The sequence below is a fragment of the Lepidochelys kempii genome, chromosome 3 (assembly GCF_965140285.1).
Source record: "Lepidochelys kempii isolate rLepKem1 chromosome 3, rLepKem1.hap1, whole genome shotgun sequence".
NCBI lineage: Eukaryota > Metazoa > Chordata > Testudines > Cheloniidae > Lepidochelys > Lepidochelys kempii.
The window spans coordinates 132,725,054-132,747,579 of NC_136382.1; the positions used below are offsets into that span (position 1 = coordinate 132,725,054).

Consider the following 22,526-nt stretch of genomic DNA (forward strand, 5'->3'; position numbering starts at 1 on the left):
CACTGCAGTGCATCCTGGTCATGGCCCCTTTCCATCATGTCCCTTGATATCTGCCCAAAGGCATTGTAATTCCTAAGGCTGGAGCGCAGCTGGGACTGGACAGCTTCCTCCCCCCAAACACTGATGAGGTCCAGAACCTCGCCATTGCTCCATACTGGGGATTCCCTGGCTTGTGGAGGCATGGTCACTTGGAAAGATTCGCTGAGAGCACTCCACACCTGGCTGAGCAAACAGGAAGGGGATTTTCAAAATTCCCAGAGAATGTAAAGGGGCGGGTCTGACGGTTGGTCACCTGAGGGCAGGGCAGTAGAGTTCAAAGTGATGACCAGAGTGGCTAGAACAGGGGTTGTTGGACACTTCTGGAGGCCGATCAGAGTGTACTAACAGACCAGGGCGTCTACACTGGCACTGAGGTGCTCCAGCGGGGGCGCACCAAACGTTATTCCACTCACCGAGGTGGAGTACCAGGAGCGCTCTAGCCATGGAGTCAGAGCGCTCTATGTGCCTTGCCAGTGTGGATGGGTAGTGAGCTAGCGCGCCTGGGGCTCCTTTAATGCGCTCTAACTCGCAAGTGTGGCCAAGCCCTTAGTGACAACCATACAACGCAATTCTCATAACTTCATATGCATTAATGATATACATATATGGATAGAGAAATGACTTTCAGCAGATCATAACCTTTCCCCGATACCTTACTAGGGATGCTTTATATGTAAGATCACAATTATATAAAAATGAGGAATATGGGGGTACCAGGACACTCCCCCAAGGTATAGAATGTCACACTCTGTATTAAGAGGTGGATGGTCTCTCTAACTTTTATTGTTAAACTGTCCAAAAGATACTTTATCTGAAATATCCAGCATCTTAAGGGAGATCAGAGACAAAGCTCATCTTATTCTAGTGGCTCTTGCGATCTGAGAATATCAGGTGTCAGTCTGAATCAGTCAATCGGTGTATTTTTACCCAAGAACATAGGTCAATGCTGTGCTACACCTAAGACCATAACCCAAGCAACAAACAGAGCATTCTGAAAAGGTATTCTTGAAGAGAGGCCATTCCAGTCCATAGTTGTAGCACCTAATGAAATAGTGGATGGGAAGCTTTCATTGTCACTGCTTGTTCTATATCTGATTTTTGCACAGTCCGTCTGCACCTCTCACAAGCACTGAATACACACAAAATCTAAAAAAAAAAAAAAAAAGTAGACTCCAAATGGTAAATTCTTTTCTACTTTGCACCTGATTTTTTAAAAATGAAAAGCTATTTATAGGTTAAGCATACAAAGAAAAATGAAGCAAAATTATTAGGTAGATTCTGTACTTCATTCATTATTAGTATAAGACCATTTTATATTTGCATCATTTCCTTGCAGAAACTACTGATTTGAGAACAGAATTATTTTGTTTTCCCTTTTTGATTTGTGTGTGTGTCTGTGTCAGATGGTTCAGAACTCAACTCTCAGTGTGCCATTGAATTGTGGGGACCTCTTCTTAATGATAGATTGCAGTAATAATCTTAATGACACAAAATGGCAGTGAGCAATGTGTGGAGGACCATCTGTCTCTCAAAATTAGCCTTTGTTACTTGATGATCATTATGAAAAGTACTTGATTTGATATTTTTGGTGGATACAGCACTGTCCACATTTTTAACTATAAGTAAAGTTAGACTTTAGGATTTTTTAACTTTAGCATAACATTTACACATGCCACAGTGTAATAATTATGACGGGTCTGGTCACAGAGACCCCCTTGGGACTCATAGACTCGTAGATATTCAGGTCAGAAGGGACCAGTATGATCATCTGTTCTGAGCTCCTGCACAATGCAGGCCACAGAATCTGACCCACCCACTCCTGCGATAAAGCTCTCACCTATGTCTGAGCTATTGAAGTCCTCAAATCATGGTTTAAAGACTTCAAGATGCAGAGAATTCTCCAGCAAGTGACCCGTGCCCCATGCTACAGAGGAAGGCAAAACTCCCCCAGGGCCTCTTCCAATCTGCCCTGGAGGAAAATTCCTTCCCGACCCCAAATATGGCAATCAGCTGAACCCTGACCATGTGGGCAAGATTCACCACCCAGATACCCAGGGACTGTCATCTGACTTGCTGGAATGACCTCTGAGCCCATTTTCCCTGCCAGCTTGGGACTCCAGAACCCTGCCTTGTTGAGCCAGACACGCTCGCATGCTGCAGCACAGACCCAGGTCTGGCCCACCCCCCCCAGAGCTGCAGACTAACCAAAAACTTCTCAGCAGGTCACCTATCCCCAGCATCCAGACACCCAGTTACCAATGGGATCCAAACCCCAAATAAATCTGTTTTACTCTGTATAAAGCTTATACAGGCATAGGCGCCAACTTCTAATGGCTCCAGTGGGTGCTCGACATCCCTCTGCCCCGGCCTTGCCCCATGCCCACCCCTGCCCTGCCTGCTTCTGCCCCTATTCCAACCCCTTCCCCAAAGTTCCCGCCCCAACTCTGCCCCCTTCCTGCCCCTATTCAACTCCTTCCCCAAATCTCCGCCCTGGCTGTGCCTCTTCCCCGCCTCCTCCCCTGAGCGTGCCACGTTGCTGCTCCTCCCTTCTCCCTCCCAGAGCTTTCTACAGCTGTTTGGCGGCAACAAGCTGTGGGAGGGAGGGGGAAGGAGTGGGGATGTGGCACGCTCAGGGGAGGAGGCGGAGGCGGGGGGAGCGGCGCGGGGAGCTTGGCTGCTGGTGGGTGCAGAGCACCCACTAATTTTTCCATGTGGGTGCTCCAGCCCCGGAGCACCCACGGAGTCAGCACCTATGTATACAGGGTAAACTCATAAATTGTTCGCTCTCTATAACACTGATAGAGAGATTTGCACAGCTGTTTGCTCCCCCAAGTATTAATCACTTACTCTGGGTTAATCAATGAACAAAACTGATTGTATTAAATATAAAAAGTAGGATTTAAGTGGTTTCAAGTAATAACAGACAGAACAAAGTAAGTCACCAAGCAAAATAAAGCAAAAACACGCAAGTCAGCCTAATACATTAAGAAATTGTTTGCAGGTAAAATCTCTCCCTCCGAGATGTTCCAATAAGCGTCTTTCACAGACTAGACTCCTTCCTAGACTGGGCCCAATCCTTTACAATAGGACCTCAGAGTTGTACTTCATATTTCTAGCTTCAGATACAAGAATAATATATGCATACAAATACGAGGCATATATCCAGTAGGTTATAACCTTTGTTACATCATAGTCACACTCATAAGCATATTTCCATAAAACATTATGGCGTGCAACATCACAATAATATCTGCATGAATTTTTAGGGAGAAAATTAAAAAAATAGATGCCCAAATTATATTGGTAAAATATGCATGTGAACTTAAGTAGCTGAGAGGGAGCAAAAGGTGCATGTAAAATGCAAAATTGCTGTGCAAGTATTTATTTTACATATTCAGATTTATGTTCTTTTGTAAATGTGAGCTCTGCTATACAAGACCTGAAAATGTTTATTTTGAGCACACAGTTGCCTGTTCATACATATACGTGTGCAAATCATCCCAGATCAGAGAGCTGATGCCAGGCCAACAGAATGATAACCGAACACTCTTTCCCCCTTTAGATACCCGTTCTACAGTATTGTCAATTTCTGTGTGTTTTAAAAGAAATCAGTGTTCTGTCTGAATGTTCTGAGGTAATTAGTTTCAGATGCTATAATATTTTAAGCCTAGAAAAATCACACACACCTTTAAAGACATTTTCTTTATTTTTTCAGGTGGTCAGGGTCATTCACTGCCTCCTGTCTCTTTTCATAAAAAGAAGCTGGCAAAGAGACCAGGATACATGAGACCAGAAGCTCTGCAACAGATAGAATTTCATCCCCCTGCTGACTGTGAGCCATTCAACCCAAAGGGGCTTGAACATGGCAGAAAGCATTGTGAAGACTTCAAGAACTGCTCTCTGCACAGACTATGCAAAAATGACTTTGAATCCTTATACTGTAATTCATCTGTAAACAGTACCATAGTTACCACCAATGTGGTAACAACATCGATCACTGCTGGAAATACGACAGGAAGCCTCAGAAATCTGTCAGATCTCAGGATTCAGCCGTCAGAAAACGTAATTCTGCCGGTTTGTCCTGCAGCTGCCCCATGTAAAAGAGACTTCTTACCTGTGTGCAGTTCAAATACATGGCAGACTAATCTACTAGCAACTACGTGGGAGACAATCCATGATGCTAGAGTAAAGGAACCACAGAAAATGTACACTTTGGATCAGAAGGAAGTGAACAATAACTGTGAATATAACAACAAAGAAGTCACTTCTTACTCGTCCAGTACTTGGGATAGCTTTAATTCAAATTTCAGCTTCATACAGCTCTCACTGAACTCACGTTTTGAAAAAAGTGACACTGAAGGCCAGTCAGATGGCAGGGCAATGGAACACACACTGCAAACAAATGCAACAGGACAAATAGAAAATGTTAATTTACATGAACCAGGGGAGAGACTAAGAAGTTCACATAAAGACATAGGGGCTTCATCTTGTATTTGTAAGCATGGTGAGGGTTATCAGTGTGCAAGAGGGACTTTAGTGGATGATAAATTGCAGGATTGTGAGATGGTATCTCTTTCGGATACAGATGCAGCATTTTCATGTTCCACAGATTCCTCAGATGCAGCATCTGCTGGTTCTTCTGTTACCTCAGGCTATGAAAGTAGCTTTACTGTTAGTGATCACAACTGGGACACCCTGATGAGGAAATATGAACCGGTGCTATTGGACTGCTTGGTTGACAACCGTAGTACATTAAAGGTTGGTAATCACACTGTTTGTTCATGTTCATTTGGTGCTGTGGATTTTTAGACAAATCAATTACTGGGCTGTTGCAGAAGACAGGAAATGTCTGGATTTTGTGGCATTTCTTTATATGGATTTACATCAGCGTAGTGCATGGTTAGAAATGAGAGAGAACCACTACTCTGTTTCCATTTCTCAATTTCCTTCTTAAAATAACCAATGTTAATCTTTCTTGTAATGGTTAAAATTGTAATTTCAGCAGAATACAGTAATCTTCATTTCCTTTCCTAATAAGCAGTGTTGGTTTCTGTATTAAACAGCTCCCACTTCCTCCCAGAAATGGCTGTATTTTGTTGATGGATGAAGTGACTGGTATATGTGTGTGAGGGGCCAAATTCTGGCATGGGTTGTGCATTTGAAACCAGAGGCCCACACGGGGTTATTGTTGGTCCCAGTTTTGAAGAAACTAGATCCACATAAACATTGCTCTGCAGGTCTTCCCTATGTAGCACCCTGAGGGGCATTTTGGAACAAGGCTTACAAGTCAAGGGGTATGATCAACTCACTTGAATACTGACAGGTTTCAGAGTAACAGCCGTGTTAGTGATGAAGTGAACATCCAGTGAAGTGAGCTGTAGCTCACGAAAGCTTATGCTCAAATAAATTGGTTAGTCTCTAAGGTGCCACAAGTCCTCCTTTTCTTTTCACTTGAATACATACGTCTCCTGACTTAGTCTCACAACTTCCTGCTAGATGAATTTTGTACCGTGGATTACATGTGGGACTGAAGATGGCCAGAAATCAGATTCACAATAATTCTGCTTTTGCAGCTTTTGTATGTGCTCACTGGGAACAATTACTTTGGTTTCAGGTGTGGAACAACAGTGTGGCTGTATTAATTTAGGATAAGTGCCTGTAAGTGTAAAATTATATTAAGCTTAATCAAAACTGTCAGGGTTGGGTCAGAAAACAACTCAAACCTTTTGGGGTCAGGTCAGCTCTCCTTCTGCCAGTAGGGATGGTGCTTCAGCGGTTGCGTGTCCTGCTCCTGCTGGCTGTCGCCACGTTGCTGCGCTGTGTGTGCTGTGGAGTGAGCGAGCAAAGGAGTTGCAGCACCTCTCTGCAGACCACACAAGGGGTGGTGGCCATCAGGAATGGGAAGAACGGATGCTGCCACATTGACCTCACAGGAAGGAGGCAATGGCAGCATTGGCTCAGGTTCAGGGGAAAGAGTCAATGTCAATTTAGAGAACAACTCAACCTTCGTTGGGTCAGGTGGGCTTTGGTCTAGTTTGGGTCCAGCTTGGGCTAAAAAATAAGACCCGAGGAAACCTCTGTTGTGTGTGTGTGGGGGAAAGCACCAAAACCCACTCACAAGTACCCATTGTTGTAGTTAAACTTACGTTTTTGTATTGATACAGATAAAATCCTTAATGTTAAGGCTTCAGAGGCTTCAAGAAAAAGCAATAGAGGAAGATGACTATGATAAAGGTGAGACTTTTTCATTATTCTTTTCATACCAGTTTCAGTCTGTTTTCTTTCCCTTTTTAATTTTGTTTTACAATTGCTAAACTACTGTGGTTGGGTAATGGTGACAAAAGTTCAGTGAGCATGTGGTTGTATTATTTATTATGCAGTACAATGAGGTATAGAAATTAAAGAAAGAAGTAGGTCAGCAGCAGGTAGCACAAGAAGCAATGCAACAGTTTATTATGTTGAGGTACCTCACAAGGCAAGTATCCACCATCTGGATCACGTACCTTTAAACAGCATGACTTAAAAATACAAAAATGAGTGAAAGACTTAAATGGGGCAAGGCAGGTACTGATTGCTGATGAAGCATAATTTTTTCTTCACCACAATTAGTCGCCACAGTGCAGCGGAGACCATAAATAGAAGAAGTGTGGTCAGCAACTTTAGAACACAAGTTGCAATAACAGCTCTTATAAATGTGAACTGTGCCAACTTGAGGGACAAGCTGAATATTCACCAAATTGAATCAAAGGATCTCAAGCAAAACAATGTAAGATTGCAGTATGCATGGTTATTCTCGATGAGAAGACACGGCTGCTGGTGAATACTCTATATTTAAGAAATGCTTGTCAACTTAAGTGCTTTATAAATATTGTATAATGTGTTGTATATACATGTGAGTTTGTGTGCATGTGTAATTAAATGAAAAAAACTTTAACACAGGTTGCCCAGTGATAGCTCATGCCCTTTCAGAACATAGAGTTCAACATTTTGAAAATCAGGAAATACAGAGTTAAAATAAATGCTCAAGCAACCTTAACTCTGCCGCTATGAAGCTGCCAATAGCCACCTGGAATTATCTGCATCACTCCCGCTGCATTCACTGTTTAAGGCATAGCTGCATTGAATGGTGGAGGAATAAGTTGGAAGAGCTGTGATTGTGATATGAGGAGATCTGGGGATTAGTTTGATAGGCATGCTAGAGCTGTGTTTGTGATATGAGGAGGTCTGAGTCCACCTATGTGTGCTATCAAAGGCAAGAGGTGCTTGTGTACCTTGAGCCTCCAGTATGCATAGTTTCAGTACAGAATTGTGTAGGTTGAGTCATTAGCAGGGCACTGGGGGTCTTCATGCCATGGGTATTGTCAGTAGGGAGTTGGGATATGAGAACAGTCTGTGGATTTAATGCTAGAAAGGGCAAAGTATAGGTTAAGTTGATATCCTGTGTGCAAGTGTGAAGGGGCTGTAAAAGGGTATGAACTGGTTGTTAAATTTTACAGGTATGGTATTCTCTTGGGGGAGTAGGCTCAGTGTTTGAGTGTAGGGGACGTTTAGGTAATGCCTGTCCATTACTGTGAAAAGGCAGAGTGGGAGAGTGCATGTTATGGGCATTGTGGGTGTCAGGGTTCCCTCCCCACTCTGAACTTTAGGATACAGACGTGGGGGCCTACATGAAAGACCCCCAAGTTTATTTCTACCAGCTTAGGTTAAAAACTCCACAGGCACAAATTCTCCCTTGTACCTTGGGTTTAAGTAACACTGCCACCACCAAGAGATTTAACAGAGAACCAGGGAAAAGGACCACTTGGAGTTCCTCTTCCCCCAGCAATCCCCCCCAAGCCCTTACACCCCCTTTCCTGGGGAGGCTTGAGAATAATATCCTAACCAATTGGTTACAAAATGATCAAAGACCCAAACTCCTGGGTCTTGGAACAATGGAAAGATCAGTCAGGTTCTTAAAAGAAGGATTTTATTTAAAGAAAAGGTAAAAAAGAATCACCTCTGTAAAATGAGGACGGTAAATACTTTACAGGGTAATCAGATTCAAAACACAGAGGATTCCCCTCTAGGCAAAACTTTAAAGTTACAAAAAAAAACCAGGATAAACCTCCCTCTAGCAAAGGGAAAATTCACAAGTTGAAAACAAAAGGTAATCTAACGCGTCTTGCCTTATTTACTTATTCTTTTTGTAATATCAGAGACTTGTACAGGATGGTTTATAGGAGAAGGAGTTTTTTTTGACCCGATGCTTCTCTGCTTTCCCCAGAGAACAGACCACAAAGCCCTCCCCCTCCCCGTCAAGATTTGAAAGTATCTTCTTTCCCCATTGGTCTCTTTGGTCAGGTGCCAACCAGGTTATTTGAGCTTCTTAACCCCTTACAGGTAAGGAGGAATTCTAGGCTACTCTTAGCTGTATGGTTATGACAGTGGGGTATTGCTCAAAGAGGGCAGAGTTAAGGTTGCGGGCATGTTTATCTTAACTCTGTATTGTCTGGATTTCAGAAGTTTGAGTTTGGCTGAACTTGATGTTCTGAAAGGGCGCGGGCTTTCACCCTTAACTCTGCATTAATTATGTGTTTTGCCATTTAATTTCCTGGTTTTTTAAACCAAAAGAGACATGCTTGTTGGTCAAAGTTAGAGGTCGTTAAGGCAGTTGTAGTTGTCACCTAGAATTGCAGTTGATGCACTACTGTATCTAGTTTATAATCAAAAGACCTAGCTTTTGTATAGTGCTTTTCATCACTAGATCTCAAAGAACTTTACATTATTATCCCCATTTTACAGATGGGAAACCAAGACACACAGAGATGAAGTGACTTGCCCAAGGTCTCTAGGCAGGCCAGAGGTAGAGCTAGGAACAGTCCCAGTCCAGTGGTCTTTGCACTAGACACATGGTTGCTATGTGATTCCTCAGTGCTCCTCCCCCTCCTGTACATTTTGTTATTGTAGAACGGGGATAATGATCATGCTTTGAACTGTTTCCAATCTGTAGTTGCTAACAGGGCTGGTGAGAGAAAGCTCATCCATCATCTGTGTCCCAAAACCATGACATTTTAATTACAAAGTTGTTGCTAGCTTTACGCATGTGAGAGAGGATTGGTGTCTGTCGTGCCTTCCTCACCACAGTGCCATACCATTCCCTGCAACACGTAGCCCTGTCTCCTGCCCTGTGCTGCTACACACATGTATCATAAGCAGCAACTTAATGGAGGGCTGCACATGTTAGGGCAGATCCTGGTGCACATATAGGGACAGAGAGTGGGGCTCACACACCCTTGGAAAGGCAAGTCCTCCCACCCAGATTCCAGCTCTCATGGGGAGTAGGGAGAAAGGCCCAGTCCCTGCCACTCACCCCCATGTCAGCTTCCCTGTGTCCTTCCCCTACCATCAATCCCCATTTATCCTGCTCCCGTTGATGAGGCCCCAGCCCCCTTTTCCCGCTCTTGCCCTTCACGCTTCCTCTGCCAGCAAGCATTAAAGTCTAATTTTTTTACAAAAATACTTTGATTTAATTCTCCCCCCCCCAACCAAACAAAACCCCAACCTCTGACAGAAACAGATTTTAGCAATATGGCATCCAGCCTTTTCCAACATTTTTCCAGCATTCTGCCCAAAGTGGGACTCAGACTGACACTGACTGGGTAAGGTTCCAAGGAATACTGCTTATCTCCTTCAACTATCCAGCTGGTGTGAAACTTTGAAGGCTAACAGTCCTGTTAACTTCTCAGTCCGTACATGCTCAATGTAATCTGTTATGTGCCTAACCGGAGAAGCAAACTTTTTGAAATAACATATTAATTTGGTTTCCCACAAAGGGCCATGCACGCTGTTGGAGTAATGCCTGAGCGTTGGACTCCCTGGTGTGATGATCTGAACCCTGGTTTGATCTCTATGTGTGAGCAAAAAGAGGTTGCTGGAATCTGTCAATTTAAAAAAAAACAAAAACTTTTTTTTTTTCCAGTGCTGTATCTCAAAAACCTCTTGGTTAAATGGCCCCAAATGTGTATCACTAACAGACCACTGCACTTCCATGAGGCACACTAAATTTCAAGGCAGTGAATAACCACATAGGTTTTAAAGCACTTAGAAGAGTTGAGCTTTAAACAGAAAGCTGGTCTGAACCTTAATTATAGCTGAACTTCCGCTCTGCTGTAATAAGCATAGGGTACTGTCAGGTAATTTTGTCAGTTATTTTTTTTTTCATTTTCAGGGTTTAAAGTGGGAGGGAGATACCCTCTTTACTGAAGACTACTTTTTTATGTCTCTATGAAATTGGGTCCAGAGTTGATTAAGCTATGAGCCGCAGAAAATCAGCATTTCCACCTGTTTAATTTATTACTCACTTTCCAATTTCTGCTGCAATTGAGGCTTACAAATGCGGCAGGGGTTCTGCAGAGAACAGTTTCCTTCACTGTACAATGTGGCCTCATTTACTATCCATTCTGTGCAATGAATGAGGGAAAAGCCCAGTGGAAAAAATATGTGATCATGTAATTGAAGTCTGTGGGTAAAATTCTCAGAACTATTCCATTTGAAAAGTTACTTAGTGACTTAGACACTTCAGAACCTAAATCTCATTGATTTTCAATCAGACTTAGGCTTTTCGGTGCCTAAGGTACTTTTGAAAACGAAATGTACTCCTAAGTCACCTAGGTGTGTGTTTCTTTTTTTTTTAATTTTACCCCATATTCAAAATGCAGACCTATGCATACTTAATTCTAGCACTTCTAACTTGTGAGTGCTTGACCTACTTTATCTCTTTTGGGTCTTTGTTTCAGCCAATTTTTATGACTACTTTTTATCATTTTCCTAACATCTGAGCTGACTTCTCTAGTTTTCTCTTTGTGAAATATACATTGCTCATCTCAAGGGAAAGATTCTGTTTGAGAATGTATGGAGCAGCAAGAAGAATTAGAATGGTGACCTCTCTTTCTTTCTCTTTGTGTGGTGGTGTTCTTTTAGTTTTGTTTATAGAAACTACTTTGCTACTGAGAGTAGCAAAGTCATGCCTGCTGAAAAGTTAAGTTTTAAAACTTATCAAAGAGCTGATGGATTTATTTAGTGCCAACTTCTGTCTAAAATGTCTGAAATCTATTTTTTTTCATGCATATTGTTAGAAGGGGATGGAGATACTGAACACCTATTACTAGAAATGTGATGTAAAAATGTAAATAGGTATATAGGTATGAAAGGGAGAAAAACTGAAACAATGCGTACAAAGCTTTGAAGGTATACTATGTATTAATAAAAATTAAAGTATATCTTTGGAATTCTGGGGTTTTCTTTGTGAATGTCTTGCACATGTCTTTGTGCATGCTTTCTTCTAGTCAAAGGCAGAACTGCCATTCAAGGTGTTTTAAATATCCTGTAATATTTGCCACATAGGGTTAAACCACTGCTGGCCCATCTAGTCTGGGGATTTTCAAAGGAAGGGGAAACTGCGGTGTAGTGCAGTTAGTCAGCTGTGCAATGCCATGTGGGCGCGCACGCGTGTGTGTGTGCGTGTGCGTGAGAGAGAGAATGAAGGATGTGGGCAGGTGATCAACTTATACCTTGAAATATGAAATTTGATTACTGCCATAATTGTTATGGTTTGCATAACTGCAAATGTTATCACTCTTTTTAGGATTATTGAAACCTCTTCAGCTGCAGTAATAGACTATTGCTAAAACAACAGATTTTCAAATTTAGGGTGCTCACCCTTTAAAATTCCTCTCATCCTGCAGGAAGGGATTTTTTTTTAAAAAAAGGAAAACAATGGGTAGGAATCCTCTACAGTACAGGAGGGATTCTAAAGGCCTGGGACTGTAGGGTCTGTACTCTAGGCTTTAGAATCATGCAGTTTTTCTTCTGTAAATAAGACGGTATAGTGACAACCAAGCAAAACATACAGTGATTGTATATGGAACAGAAAAAAGCCAATCTTTATTTTTAAAAATGAGCAGAAGTTATTTGAGGAAACAGGCACATTTAATTGAATTTTATAGAAAAAAAATGCTAAAAGGAGACTGAAGGACCAAATAATTGCAAAATCTTGCTTTTGACACCACCTCTCTTTTCTGCTTCTCCACCCCTTTAATTACTATAGTTTTTTGACAAATTATGGAAATTAAAATGTAAATTGAATGAGATCTATGCTGCTGGGAGGTGAAGTGACTTTTCTATTCAAAAGCACTCTATTCTCCTTTGTTTTTATCTACTACTCTTACCACAGACAAAAAAGTATTATATAAACATATATTGTTAATGGTGATACAAAAGGAAAGTGCTTGCCCTTGATTCCCTCTAGTGAATGTCAAGATACTTGAAAGTGGAAATTAACAGTAAACCCTAAATATTCAAAGCAGTAGATGGTGGTATAGCCATGAAACTCACATTGACTTTAATGGATGTTTGTGCAGCCACAATCCTCCACAAATTTGAAAAAATAGATGTAAATATCTTTATGTTTATTGAAAATAATACTAAAAGGTTCTAGCACAGTGGTATCTATATAGTAGTGCCAAGCCTTTTTACATCGTGTACCTTTCCTTGTACACAGACATGTTTCCAACACAGATACTTCTCCCTGTGGTATTTTTGTCAAATGCATGTTCAGTTAGATGGATCACCCCTGCTCCCTGTTTAATTTTTAATATGAAAATGTAAAATATTAGGATTTATTACACCTTTATTACCTGCTTTACAATCTGTGTGGTTAAATATAATGAAATGTCTCATTTGTTTCTGTATTTACTTACAGTCTCCTCTTGATGGCCACATTACTGTATTTTTTCCAAGCAGGTATAATGCCCTGGGAATGTGATAACAGCATTTTGCCTTACATAGCATATAGTAGAAATTGGTCTGTTCTCCAAGGATCGCTTGGAGTGTTGTCATGGCTCATTATTCGTGATGGAGCTTGACAGCTCCAAGGTTAAACATGCTGCTGGAAAAAAAAAAAAGCAGCACATTTTTGTGTCTCTAGGAGTTGGGCTTGCAAGGGTAGCAGTATAGGCTTTTTTGTTTGGCACAGTTGCATGTCTAAACATTTAAAACCCTTTTTATTTTCCTTTATAAGCTCCCGAGAGCTCCTGGACTAATTTTCATTGCCTTCAGTGGCACCAGGTGCTAGGGGCATACTGTCTGACATGAAGTTCCAGGGTCAAGTCTGCTGCTGAGCTCCACATCAGTTTGTGTAGCCAGTTGTTACTTCAAAATTAACTATATGCAAATAGTTTAAAAAATAACTAAATCTCATCCATGCAGGAATGAGAACACACAGACTTCCTGCTTGGAACTGGCGGGAAATGCTGACTTACCCTGCAGAATTAGGTTCTGTGGGGAGTCTGGATTCTCCATAACAGGTGGTACAACAGAATAGAACATTTATTCACAGATCCATTGTGCCAGCTTGAATGTAGAGAACATACAACATATGTCATGACAGAGTCTGCCCTACCTCTGCAAGTATAAATAGTAGGTATTTTTGTACATAGTAACCTATGAAGCCTGCAGCTATTTTAGCTTCTACTACGAATACAGTCAATACTCATAAGTTAACAGGGCTTGATAGTATCAGCTGGTGGGCTCTCTCATTGGCCGGTGCACCAAAGAAGACTGTCCAGCCACATTATTCCAGTTTTTTCTGTTAAGGGTGTATCCCTAAGAGCGCCTCAGTGTAGGTGACCAGATGTCCTGTTTTTAAAGGGACAGTCCCGTTTTTTGGGACTTTTTCTTATATAGGTGTCTATTACCCCCCACCCCCATCCTGTTTTTTCACAGTTGCTATCTGGTCACCCTGCCTCGTAGAGGGCCCTCAATACTGTAACTCATATCAGGCCAGACACACTCACTACCCCCAACGCACTGTTGTCATATGTATCTAGAAGGTGTCATATAAGGTCTCATGTGTAAACTGATCACATGCTGGACCCGAAAATCATTGTGTGATGTGTGTAAGTTGTATATAGGGCCCTACCAAATTCACAGTCCATTTTGATCAATTTCACAGTCATAGGATTTTAAAAATAATACATTTCATGATTTCAGCTGTTTAAATCTGAAACTTCATGGTGTTGTAATTGTAGGGTCCTGACTCAAAACGGAGTTGTTGTGGGGAGGGTCGCAAGGTTGTTGTAGGGAGGGTTACAGTGCTGCTCCCTTTACTTCTGTGCTGCTGCTGGCAGCGCTCTTTTCGAGAGACCAGTTCTATAGGAGAGAGAGAACTTCAGTGTCCCTATCAGGCTTTCACTTTCCTGCTGAAACTAACAGCTAGGATCCCATATTGCAAACACTGAGGATGGCTTTAGTTAATTAACAGTTAGAGTGGGGCAACCAATTCATTTTATGTAGGGTGCGAAGGAGTCAGCCAGATGGTACTGACTTTGTGGCTTTCAGTCTGGACAGGATTTGAACCAGTAGTGACTTAAAAGTGAAAAGCTCCTTATCCCACTTTCAGTCCATTAACTACCTGCCTGATAGGATTATCATCATCATCATCATGGCAAATCCCAAAGCGATGTGGTCTCATGAGGTGGTCTAGTTGTATATTCAGTTTGTCCATAGCTAGCAACATTGTTACGCTGCCAAAGCTTTTGGTGCCCGTGTGATTGCCTCCTGTGCAGCAACATTCGTTGGTACTTTGGAATTCATTGGTTTTCCATTTTAATAATATGTCCGTACCAGAAAAGCTGCTGAACCTCAAATCGGTGCTGGTATAGGTGGTTGTTGGGTTCATCTTAAAATAATCTCATTTCTGGTCTTATCCTGCCACTTCATATGTAGCAGCTAATGAAAACAGTGAGAATCTAAAACATCAATCCAGTGTTTTTTCAACCTTCCTCAGTGCATGCATTTCATTTCTGTATCATAGAGTTGGTGTAACTATGGTTCTTAGATCTTGAGCTTCATGGTGAGCTTGATGTCCTGACATCTCTCCTCAGAGGCTGTTGAAGGGCCTGGAACAGGGTAGCAGCTGTTGCTATATGAGTGTCCAAATCTTTCAAGTGTACAGTTCAGTATTCACCTGTCTGGATGGGGCATCAAGCAGGCCACAACTGTAAAACACTTGGGCAGTGTTACAGAATCATAGAAATGTAGGGCTGGAAGGGACCTCGAGAAGTCATCAAGTCCAGCCCCTTGCGCTGCACCAGTCTTCTGGGACCTCTCCCGTCCTCCAGGGGTTCTCAAAGGTAATTGCTAACTGCTTTGAGATTGCTTCAGCTAGTTCCTTAAGTACCGTAGGATGAATTTCATCAGGCCCTGCTGACTTGAACACATTTAACTTATCTAAATATTCTTTAACCTGTTCTTTTCCTATTTTTGACTTGCATTCCTTCCCTCCGGTTGTCAGTATTAATTATGTGAGAGTATCTGGTCATTAACCTTTTTAGTAAAATCTGAAGTAAAATAGGCATTAAGCGCTTCAGCTTTCTTGATGTCATCAGTGATTAGCTCTCCTTCCCCACTAAGTAGAAGATCTACACTTTTTTTCATTTTTCTCTTGCTCTTAATGTATTTATAGAACCTCTTTTTGTTGCCTTTTATGGCCCTTGAGAAGTGTAACTCCTTTTGCGCCTTGACCTCTCTTATTTTGTCCCTACATACTTGTGCTGTCCTTTTTTACTTCTCCTTATCAATTTGATCATGTTTCCACTTTTTGTAGGGTTCCTTTTTGATTTTCAGGTCATTGAAGAGCTCCTAATGGAGCCACATGGGCCTGTTACAATTCTTCCTAACTTTCCTTTGGACTGGAATAGACAGTGCTGGGTTATAACCTCAAAAGAGGTCTAAACACATATGGCAGTGAGCAAAAGACTTGCAAGTAGAAGTATCAAGGTTAATTCCCCACTCTGGCACTTCGAGTGCAGAAGGTGGGGGCCCGCAAGGATTCTAAAAATTAATACTGACCACTCCAGGCTTATATTAAACTCCCAAGGTTACAGATTTTCTCTGATCTTGGATGGGTAGATACTGCCATCACCCAAGTGCAGAACCCCTTTGAGAGCCTGGGAAGGTGCACTTGGGAATTCCTTCCTGTAGGGTACCCTCAAGCCCTTTCACCTCCCCTCCGGGGAAGAGCTGAGAAAGAAGAAATAAGGAAATCAGCTGTTGCCACTAGCTAATTAAACAACATGTGCACAAACTCCTTAAGACACAAAAATCCAGTTCTGTTCTAAAAGAAAAGGTAAATTTTATTAATAAAAAAATAAGAAAGAAAATACTTCTGGGAACGCAGGCTATTGCTAGATTTTAAAAGAGCAACTACAAGGATCAACATCAAGAATAGCTTTCTTGAGGTCCAGTTTAAAAGTTACAAGCAAAACAAAAACATCTGGTGTTAGCACAGAGGAATCCACAACCCATAACGAAATAAAAGGGATAAACCTAATCACATCTTTCTAGACATTACCTGATTTATTTACGTATCTGGGGTTTTAAATGAGTAGTTTCTAGATACGATACTGATGATTTTTTCATACCTGGCCCAAGCTTCTTATAGCATAGCTCTGCCCTGGCCGCCTCTCCCCAGGAGAACAACAGACAGACAGACAAAAGGGGAGTCTTGTTTCAATTTTAAAAAAGCTTTAGCCTTCCCATTGGCTCTTTCGGCCAGATGCCCACTCACTTCCTTTTACCTTTGCATAGCAGTGAGACTTCTAACCCTTTAGAGGTAGGGCAATTAGAGAACAGCTACTAAGAGGGATTTTATAGCTACTGGCTGGCTGGGTGTCCATAAAAGGGAGCTACCCTACCCCCCTTCATTTATCACAAGAAGTCAGTATCTATGAATGTTAAATTATTGGTTTAAGAAGAGTGAGCTGGAAAACATAATATGTTCTTGAAATTGCATTTTGACAGACACATAGGAAGGGAAACAGGCTGTCCTTGGGCATATACAGCATACATGGCTATGTAGGGCACCCGAAAATGTGCTGTCCACCCTGACCCTTTCTGCAGGCTCCCACCAACCTGGCTGCTGCAGGCTGGTGAGTCTTCCTCCCGAGGGGATCTAGTACTTAAAAGTGAAAAAGCCTTCCAGCCTGCCAGAACTAGGGTACGTCTTCACTACCAACATCAAAACTCTGCTGTGTAGTCGTGACTATAAAAAAAAGCCACCCTCACGAGGGGAGTAGCTACCAGTGTTGAAACTTGCCTCGCTCAGGGGTGTGTTTTTTCACACCCCCAAGTGAGATAGTTTCAGTGCTGTAAAGTCAAGGAGGAGTCCAGTGGCACCTTAAAGACTAACAGATTTATTTGAGGTCAGCTTTCGTGGGTAAAAACCTCACTTCTTCAGATGCATGGAGCGAAAGTTACAGATGCAGACATAAATATCAAATATTAATATTAAACATAAATAGCGCTGTAAAGTGGCAGTGTAGACAAGGCCCTATTAGCAAAACATTGAAACTGTTAAAGAGCCATTCAAGTGGTAATGAAGCCATTTAACAGGCATTTACCAACCCCCAGGTATATACTGTCAGTTTCTGAATTTACTGACAAGAACAAATGTGCATTTACTGTAATATTTACTCAGAACATGTTAGTCTACAGGACCTTAGTTTAAAATTTGCTTTAAAAATATTTCATTAGTGTGTTGCTGAAGATTATAAAATCACATCTCTAAAAAAATCCTTGTATAGATTTTTAGATGCACAGTCTGAGTATTCATCTTTAGCCTTAAATGCTTGGATCTTCAGACATATAGTTTTTTTTAAATAAATCCTTCAAAAGACCACCCTTATCTAAAATACACATGCGAGCCCGGGCTGCCATGAGGCATAGGAGCACCAGTTTAATAATACTGCATAGGGCCCCATAAATCCTAAGGATGGCCCTGAAGGGAAGGAAACAGGAGTAACTAAATAAATATATATGGATTTAAGGCCTGATTATCAGAGGTTCTGAGCACCCCAAATTTCAGCTGAAGTCAGAGGGAGCAGCAGATGTTCAGCACCTTTGAAAATCAGGCCCTTAAAGTTTAATGTCAACAGCAACACAATAAATAAATAAGGGCATAAAGTGCATCAATATTTATCAGTCTAGGTAGATAATGATTTCCCCTTGAGTTAGTCCAGATTTGGAGTGTTGGATGCAGTATGGGGTACCAAGCCTAAAGGATATTTAAGGCTAAAATGGGGGCTAGAAATACTTGAAGAAATCGTGAAGTCCTTGAGGTTGTGCATGTAAAACTGATGGCAGAATTTGCCCTGTTTTGTGTGGGTGCTGGGATGGGGAAGGGGGCATGAAGTGCGCTAGGAGGGGTGCCCAACTAATGCACTTGGTGGCACTTCACAGCCCTCACGGCATGAAGTCAACTGGTATTGACGCATATCCAGATTTGCTGGCCCCCTGTGCACTTGCTGTGCTTGGTGGCAGATGCTGTACTGGCTGCAACTTTCTAAAATATTATTGTGGATACGTAATATCCCCAGTGCCACTGAGCCATGGTGATCTGTAATGACATCATGACTCCTGAACCTTGCACTTGGTCACTACTGTTCAGTTTCCCCCACCCCTGGAGTTCATTTTAGGTGAGTTAGGGCAGGATTTTGCACTTAGTGTTTTAGGGCTTGTCTACATTTTAAACGCTACAGCGGCACAGCTGCGCCAGTGCAGCTGAGCCCCTGTAACGCTTCTGTGTAGACCCTACCTATGCCGATGGGAGGGGTTATCCTGTCAGCATAAGCAATCCACCTCCCCAAAAGGCAGGTAGCTGGGTCGACATAAAAATTCTTATATTGACTGAGACCCATCTACATGAGGACCTACGTTGGTTTAATAACACTGCTCAGGGGGATTTTTCACACCCCTGACCAACGCAGTTAAACTGACATAACTTTCTAGTGTAGACCAGGCCTTACTCCCTTATTTTGGAAAGCATTCATAGACTTTTTTCTTCTTCTGGATGTTAGTCTTTCCTTCTGTCCATCCGTTAATCTTAATATTAGGATTGGACTTTTAACCTGAACACCATGGACTACATGACTTTTGATCTTTTGGGACTTCTTCATGTGAGCAAGTGGATGTGGTGATAAGTTGAACAAACTGACTGGGGAGCTGCAGAATGAAATTCTAGGCTGCATGGGGGGCTAATAGAAAACAGGAGAAGCTCGGTGACAAGGTTGTCGCAACACAAAGGACCAGATCAGTGAACTCTGCATGACTTTTTTCCTAGAGTTGCAGCCTTGATGGTTATTAAATGAGCAAACTGAGTTCCATTCATACCACTCTTGATAACAGCCTCCAAAGCAAGGTAACATGGTATATTATGAACTTGGTAGAGCAAATGCAAAAACTCTTTAATTGTAGCTAAATTCCATTGTCTAGGCTTGCAAAAATAACAAGAGGAATTACATCTTACTAAACTAAATGTTGGATTCAGTGCAACTAACCTGTGAAAAAATATAAATACAATATCTAAATACTGAACAGTCCTCTCTCCAACTCTCCTCCTTATATGTATTATTGAGACTAGGATTTAAAGGCATGTGGTGAGTATGTACTGGCTAGTGTGTTCTGTAAATTTAGTAAAGACAAAACACACATGCTAAGCTGCTTGAGCGAAAGCCTACATGGGAGCCCATGCTTTAACTCGACCAGTGTAGTGTCTTATCGTCTGCACTGCCTTGTCTACGCTACATTTGTAAACACACATTAGCTAACAAGTGTTTAAAATACGACTTTTAAATCTGAGTGTAGACAAGGCCATAGGAATGGTTTGGGGATGTTTTATTTCTCAGTCTTGGCTATCATGTCACAAGATAGTCAGGTAGGGTTAGTCTTGGACTGTAGGTACATTTATTAATTATTTAATTTCCTCAGTTAAAATGTTTTCATTTCTGAGAGTAATGATAGAAAAAGGGTAGCACAGATCACTTTATATGGCAATATTCCACCTACAAAGGATGATGTAGGGCAGAGCTAATGCGTTTAGATAGACTGTCCAATCTTTTAATTAAATCATGAAGTATCTTTATTCAAAAAGAAAAAATGATGAATTGGTCAATGAAAGAAAGAAAGGGGAGGCGGCGGTAGTGATTGGGTCAGAATAGTAGCTGATATCAGTGTCAGGTTCATTTCAGGTTTTATATTTTTTATTATTTATTTTTGCTATTGTATGCTTTTGGGTTACCCAAGTTACTGAAATTATGACCAGCAAAAGAGTTCTATGAGAAACTAATTCTGGGTCAGCTAAATGCTTGAGCTTTGAAGCTGCTACTGATTTGGAATTTTAAATTTATTTTCCTGTTGGGAGGTATAAATTTGACTTGTGAAATAAAGTTATGGCTTTCTATAAACTAATTGACAGATATTATAATTACAAAATTATTTATTGGAGGATTACACTAGCTAAGTTTCTAGATGCAGTGGGCAAGAAGTTGGGAAGCTTTCGTTTGAAGTAGCAGGAAGTTGAGATGAGGGGAAAAAACATACATACAAAATAAAGTATCACTGTTGGAAAAGAAGACTATATAACCTTGAGAAACTGAACTGAAAATCTGAAAAATAAATGTGTTTAGACTTAGATTATATCCATTAGGTTGATGGATTTCTCCTTAACGCATGGAGGGAAAAGAAACTAAGACTTCAGACAATGAATCATTTTCATTTTCCTCTTCAGTATGGCTTATCCATGGTTTTTCTTATCCATGGGAAAATCAATTGGGCAACCTCTCCACATTTATAAAATAGTGCAATTTTTGAAATGAGCAACGTCATGGAGAAATGAAATGTAAACCTTTAGTTTTTGTTCTTTAACAAATTCTGTTTGATCTGGCTTTTTGTCCAGGTCAGAAGAGCTTTATGCTTTTAAAGAGAAGTTTTAAAAAACACTTAGCATTTGGAAATTAATTTCTTTTATCATATCAGATGACCGTGAAATGTTCTTGTCTAACTTAGGGCATGTTTACACGTACATGCAGCATGTCTGGTGAAGACACTCTATGCTGATGAGAGAGACCTCTGCAGGAGAAGCTCTCTTGCTGAATAGCACTGTCCACACTGGTGCTTATGTCGGTGTAACTTACGTCACTCAGGGGGGTGGTTTATTCACACCCCTGGGCGACATAAGTTCTGCCCACATAAGCTGTACTGTAAACCTAGCCATAGCCTTAGAATTTTTCAAAATATCAACAGAAAACTTGGCTCAATATTTTAATATTTCACATTCCTAATTTTTTTCTCTATTTCACAATTCTTTTGCATTTACGCTCTGGGATTTATTGGATTTCACTATATACGGCTTATTTTTTTAAGACATATGGCTAAGCAACACTAACATTTTTTTTGCAAGATTATTCAGAAGAAATAAGTTGGCTGACAGTTTAGCAGGTAGTCTCTCCACAAACGTCCTTTATTCTTCTGTCTGTATTAATTGGACCTGATTCTACGATGTTCACTACATGAGATCATGGCTGACCCCAGAATTGGAGAACCGCAAGAGAAGTTTTATGCCACCTTGGCTCCCAACACCTGTTCAGGTCCTGCACCAAACACACTTTGGCTGAACCTGAGACATATGGCTGTTGTTGAAGATTACAACTCTAGTAGAGAAGCCCACCCCTCTCCCTGGGCTTCAGAGCCTGAGTTCCACCCGTGTCCCAACATCTAACGCTGCTATTTTTAGCGCTGTATCACATACCCCGTGAGTCCAAGTCCGTAGACCCAGGCTCTGAGACTCATTGCCGCAAGTTTTTGGTTGCCGTGTAGACGTAACTCTGTCTTTTTGCTTGTTTGGATGTAAATGTGATAACTTTTGAATGCTATATCTGACCAATTTGAAAATGTCAGGGTATGTTCCAGAGACAAGGTGGATGAGGTAATATCTTTTAGTGGACCAGCTTTTGTTGGTGAGAGAGACAAGCATTCGAGCCCCAGAGAGCTCTTCTTCAGGTCTGGAAATCAGAGTGTCCAGGAGCTAAATACAAGGTGGAACAGACTGTTTAGTAGAAGTAGTTTGCACATATTTCAAGAGACCATTCAAGATGAAGTGGCTCATTAACCTCTTTAGTCACAGGAGGGAAAGGAAAAAAAACTGGGTGGGAGTGGCTTATGTATTGTTGTAATAAACTATAAATCCAGTGTCTCAGGTCAGTTCATGACTTTAGTATCTAGTATAGTTATAAATTTAAGCTTGTCTTTTGAAGGTGTTGTGTAGGTTCCCTTGTCTCTCTAGTGTCCTGCAACCAACATGGCTACACCACCACTGCATACAGGGCATGTTCCAGTCACAGTGGGCAGAACCCTACTGATTTTATTGAAACCTGGAAGAGGTGAAAACAGGGGATTCACTGAGCCCCTGGAATCGGGTTAGCAGACCCAGGCATAGGCGCCAACTTCTCCTCTTTCCTGTGGGTGCTCAACCCCCTTTTGCCTCCCGCCTCCACTCCACCCCTTCCATGAGGCCCTGCCCCTATTGCAACTCCTTCCCCAAAGTCCCTGCCCCCAACTCCACCCCTCCCTGCCCCTATTGCAACTCCTTCCCCAAATCTCCGCCCCAGCCCTGC

At 41.5% G+C, this 22,526-nt stretch overlaps 1 protein-coding gene across 14 annotated transcripts in view; it reads left to right on the plus strand.

Annotated features, from left to right (window-relative positions):
* DISC1 (DISC1 scaffold protein) overlaps positions 1–22,526 on the plus strand; it is a 383,371-nt gene that overhangs the window by 74,068 nt on the left and 286,777 nt on the right. For 13 of the 14 annotated variants that reach the window (XR_012158151.1, XR_012158148.1, XR_012158149.1 and 10 more), the window contains exons 2-3: positions 3,755–4,797; positions 6,204–6,273. Coding sequence is in view for 9 of the 14 variants with exons in the window: in XM_073338071.2 (XP_073194172.1) it covers positions 3,755–4,797; positions 6,204–6,273 (1,113 nt within the window). In the remaining 5 variants the exon portion in view is untranslated. The remainder of the gene's footprint in view (positions 1–3,754; positions 4,798–6,203; positions 6,274–22,526) is intronic. The other variant, XM_073338072.2, reaches the window with a different exon arrangement.